General features: G+C 57.8%; 1 protein-coding gene across 1 annotated transcript in view; it reads right to left on the minus strand.

Annotated features, from left to right (window-relative positions):
• Positions 1 to 2911, minus strand: part of LOC102984055 (myoD family inhibitor) — a gene marked incomplete at its 5' end in the record, with an annotated part of 8716 nt that extends 5805 nt beyond the window's left edge. Inside the window, one exon of the mRNA XM_028485604.2 lies at positions 2729 to 2911. Within this exon, the coding sequence (XP_028341405.2) occupies positions 2729 to 2911 (183 nt within the window). The remainder of the gene's footprint in view (positions 1 to 2728) is intronic.
• Between the last annotated feature and the right edge of the window lie 2145 nt (positions 2912 to 5056).

Genomic DNA, 5056 nt, shown 5'->3' on the forward strand with positions numbered 1-5056 from the left:
TCTCAAGAGATGAGGGCAGGGGTGTGTGTGTGTGTGTGTGTGTGTGTGTGTGTCTCAAGAGATGAGGGCAGAGGGGTGTGTGTGTGTGTGTGTATCTCGAGATGAGGGCAGGGGTGTGTGTGTGTGTGTCTCTCAAGAGATGAGGGCAGGGGTGTGTGTGTGTATGTGTCTCTCAAGAGATGAGGGCAGGTGTGTGTGTGTGTGTGTGTGTGTGTGTGTGTGTGTCTCTCAAGAGATGGGGGCAGGGGTGTGTGTGTGTGTGTCAAGAGATGAGGGCAGGTGTGTGTGTGTCTCAAGAGATGAGGGCAAGGGTGTTTGTGTGTGTGTGTGTGTGTGTGTGTCTCAAGAGATGAGGGCAGGTGTGTGTGTGTGTGTGTGTGTGTGTGTGTGTGTGTGTGTGTGTGTGGAGAGATGAGGGCAGAGGGGTGTGTGTGTGTGTGTGTACCTCGAGATGAGGGCAGGGGTGTGTGTGTGTGTCTCTCAAGAGATGAGGGCAGGGGTGTGTGTGTGTATGTGTGTCTCTCAAGAGATGAGGGCAGGTGTGTGTGTGTGTGTGTGTGTCTCTCAAGAGATGGGGGCAGGGGTGTGTGTGTGTGTGTGTGTCTCAAGAGATGAGGGCAAGGGTGTTTGTGTGTGTGTGTGTCTCAAGAGATGAGGGCAGGTGTGTGTGTGTGTGTGTGTGTGTGTGTGTGTGTGTGTGTGTGTGGAGAAGTCGGAGAAGGACCCCTGACTCCTGGGCAGGACCCTCTGGCCCTGAGGACCCGCAGTAAACGTGAACGTGGGGCACTTCCATCTCTCAGGCCCTGGGGTCTAGATCCCCAGCTCCCTCTGGGCCAGGTCTCTGGGTTTGGATTTTGGCGGGAGGGGATGTCTGGGGCGGGAGCCGGAGGCTGAGGAGAGCGGAAGGGGGCCTCAGCGCTTCCCCTAACTGGGGGGGCTGGGCCTTTTAGTAATGGTGGGAGCACAGTGCTAGGCACCCTTCGGAGCACTTGGTATGCGAATTGTTCTCAGTATCTCTATAGGGCAGTATCCTCCTTTTACAGATGAGGAAATCGAGTCCCAGGGAAGTACAGTAACTCGTCCAAGGTCACACAGTGAAGGGTCAGAGGTGGGAGCAGCCTGGAGGCTAAAAGCTGGGACTCCAAGAGCAGAGAGGCAAGGAGCGGGGCAGAGGTTGGGAGGCAAGGGACTGAGGAATAAGCTGCTATTATCACAACCATCACTACTCTTATAACGAGTAGCTGACATGGTTTGAGCTGTGACTAGGTGCCAGACACACACAGTGTTAAGAGCTCTAAGTGTAGTAATTACTTCCTTATGTGCTTTTTTTTTTTTTTTTTTTTTGGCCACACCGAGTGGCGTGCGGATCTTAGTTCCCTGACCAGGGATTGAACCTAGGCAATGGCAGTGAAAGTGCTGGGGTCCTAACCGCTGGACCACCAGCAATTCCCAGTAGTAACTTCCTTAAGCATCAAACAGATCTACTATTACTAACCCATTCTGCAAATGAAAAAACTGAGGCCCAGAAAGGGTAAAACTTGCCAGAGGTTCCACAGCTAGGAAGTGGAGGGGGGAGGGGATGGAGATTGGGAGAAAGTTGCTGAGGACAAGCTGGGGAGTCAGGGAGACATGGGAGACAGGGCTCTGGGGAGGACCGGCCTGGGAGCCTCTGGCCCTGAGCAGTGGCTGGTGCCTGCATCTGGGTAAACAGAGGTAAGGCCAGGGAAAGTGTTCAGGCCTGAATCATCCTGCCCCCACCTCCTGGCCCCATGGTGGGTGACTGGGCTGAGTCCTTGGCCAGCTTCGGTGCCCCCTGCCCTGCTGCCTAAACATGGGCACAGTGACCAGAGGGCGGGAGCGTGTGGTGAGCTAAGGGCCCAGGAGGTTGGGGCAGACAGAGAGCTCGCCTGTGGCCATGGCCGTGGCGGTGGTCGTGGTGGCTGAGTCACAGAGCAAACACTCAGGGCCCATACACACAGGGGTGTCTGTCCAACTCCCATCCAGGCCCCCTCCTCCGTGACCACGGCATTCACCTCTTTCTCTCAGTTCTGCTGGTGGGTGTGTCTGGAGGGCAGTGTACTAGCAGGATGTAGTAACCCTGACTTCCAGGGAGTCCAGCTTACCCCAGATGCCCTGGATGAAGGCAGCTCCACACTCGGCCATGCCAGCTGGGCAGGCAGGCATAGGAAAGAGCACTGGGCCAGGAGACCTGAGCTTCCCAGTCTGTGTCCAGGGAGAGTGGGTCTCTGTGCCTCAGTTTCCTCATCTGTAAAATGGGCTTGGCAAGAGCTATCCTGCTGCCTCAATACAGGCCAGTTTGGAAAGCGCGTGAGATCATGCAGGAAAAGAAAGTTGGAAAGTGCCAACGTGTCCGTAGATTTTGCGGATCTTACTGGTAATTACAAAATGATTCTGGCTGTCCCTTCCCCTGCTTCTGAGGGTGACAGTGGCGAATTCTCCCCCTCCAGGACCTCCTTGGAGACATTGAGCTAAACCTGGGAATAGAGCTGAGTTTTGCTCCTTTCTACAGAGAGCAACTGCGGGTGTCTCTCCTGCCCATTTGCTCTTGACACCTGAAGGCTGGGCTGCCTCAGGCTCCGGCTCCCTGCCCCTGGCCTCACGCTCTCTTGTCCTGAACCAACGGCATTTCTGCCAGCCCATCTGCATTGGATTCCCTAGAGCAACCCTTACATGTTGCCACCCCAATCCCCTGACCCCTAGGACTCACGTGTCACAGCTTCTGTGGGGATGTCGAGGTCAGTGCTGTCCAGGGCCTGGGAGGCCCCAGGGCCATTGCTTTGGGGCATGGAGGGTGCCACCTCCTCCAGGGAGCCCTCCTCCAGCGCTGCCTCCGCAGGTTGAGTGGATCCTGTCACTACCTCTGGCCCAGGCAGGAGGGATAGGGTCTGGGCTAGGGAAAAAGCAGACGACCGAAGGACATTTTCCTGGTGCCCTCCTGTTTGCCCAGCCCTGGTCCCCTTCCCATGGCCCAGAATGCCGTGGGCCCTCGTTCTTGGTCTCTGTACCAGTTACCCAGCCCTTACCCTATCTGGCAACAGTGCCAGACTCTAGAACAGAAAGTTCCCAAACCACAGCCCGTGAACGAGCAAGGGTGTGTACATGTGCACGTGTGTGTGTGTGTGTGTGTGTGTGTGGTGTGTGCACCGTCAGGGAGAGGGACCCGAGATGCATGGTATAAGGGAAGTGGGGGGAGACAGAAACACAGCGCAGGAAAGAAGAGACAGGCAGTGATGGGGAGACAGGGACAGGCATCCAGAGTGACATGGAGAGAGAAAGGATCAAAGGCACAGTGAAAGGTAGAAGCAAAGACAAGACAGTGCATCAGAATGTGGGAGATTGCGCACGGAGGAGGGCGCCCCAGACGCCCAGTGACAGACAGCCCGGGACAGGCAGAAGACTCAGCAATTGAGCGAAAGTCAGCGATGGAGAGAAAGATAAAGATGAGGTCAGAGGCAGAGGCGATGGAGAGGGAGTGGGGTACAGACAGAGCAAGAGGGAGACAGACAGTGAGCAATTGGGGCCGAGAAAGAGGATGACAGCAAGAGAAAGAAGTCAGAGAACCCTTGGGGGGTGAGGCGGAGGGGCTCCGGGCAGGAAGAGAGACGGGGAGACGGCCCAAGAGGGCTGCAAGAGGCGTATGGCAGCCACATGTAATTACAGTGAATGGCTCGGCCCCTCTGTGCAGGGTGGGCGGAAGGCAGAAATGGAGCCACCTACAGTTCCTGAGGCAGCAGGACTAGGGCCCCCTGGGCCGCGGGGAGGAAATTTCTGGGGGCTGAGAGGTGGGGCAGGGTGGCAGAAAGGTGACTGGGTGTGGGAAGGCCTGAGGGTGGACAGGAAGGGTGAAGCCCAGGGTCATGGGGCCAGGGGCCAGGCTGGGCAATGACAGGGTGCAGCCTGGGCCTCCCATCAGCCCCCAGGTCGTGCAGTGGGAATGACAGGGGCCTCAAGAGGGTGCCCCTCCCCCAAGCCGCACCGGGAGCAGGGGAGACAGAAACGAGAGACTCAGAGAGACGCAGAGACCAAAGGGCTCAGGGAGAGGACAGTGACACAGGGAGCCACAGAGAAAGATGAAGAGAAAGAGTGATGCCACCCAGAGTAAGAGGTCAGTGCCCACCCATACACACCACACACAGAAATCACGAGACACACCCACAGGGACAGAGAGAGACAAGAGCTAGTCTTGGAAACAGTAACGGAACCAATCACAGAGCACAGAGGGCCTCACATAGGGGTTCCTTCCCTGAGCTGTCTCCAAATGCGGGTGGAGGGGTAGGGAAGGAGATCATTAGAAGGATCAACTCAGGTTGGGCATGTAGGTCTGGGGGATGGGAGCATCCTGAGGGGAGGGGACAATCCAGGGGCTCAGAGACCCCTGAACAATCCTTGTTCCAAAGACCCTGGTCTCCCACGGCCAGAGGGACCGAGGCCCCAGGGACCCCACGTGGGTCGTACAGAGAGCAGCCGGCATGCTCCCACCTGCCTAGGGAAACCACTGACCCTGCCTGGAGCTGGCAGCTGGGACAGGGAGCAGGGAGGGCTGGGGCTCCCACCACTCCTGAACGGTGGCAGTTCTGTGCTGGGAACCCCTCCTGGTGCCCAGGGAGGCAGGGGGCAGGTCCCTCCAGCCCCACCCATTCCTTGGGCCTATTGAGAGCTCTCTGCGTTCATGAGAGGTCAAATGGCTTTGGGAGGATCGCAGGGCTCGGACGAGGGGGAGCAGAGATGACCCCCAAGGGGGATCCAGGCCGCCCGCTCCATGGCACCTCTCCCAGCCCAGAGCCTGGTCTACAGCAGCACAGACGGGACAGGACGGTGGAGGGACAGGACAGTGGAGGGTCACGACCAACCTGGCATGGAGAGGGAGGCTCACGGCTTGAGTCCTAATTCCCAGAAAGGGAGGGGGGCCGCCCAGCTCCAGCCTATGGCCCCAGAGGCGTCTTGCCAAAGCCCTGAAGCGGAGTGCTGACCCTCCCAGGTGGTGTAATGACAAAGGCCTGAGCCAGCAGCTGGAAGACCCAAGCCCTGGTTTTTA

This window comes from Physeter macrocephalus, unplaced genomic scaffold (assembly GCF_002837175.3).
Source record: "Physeter macrocephalus isolate SW-GA unplaced genomic scaffold, ASM283717v5 random_478, whole genome shotgun sequence".
In the NCBI taxonomy this organism is placed as follows: Eukaryota; Metazoa; Chordata; class Mammalia; order Artiodactyla; family Physeteridae; genus Physeter; species Physeter macrocephalus.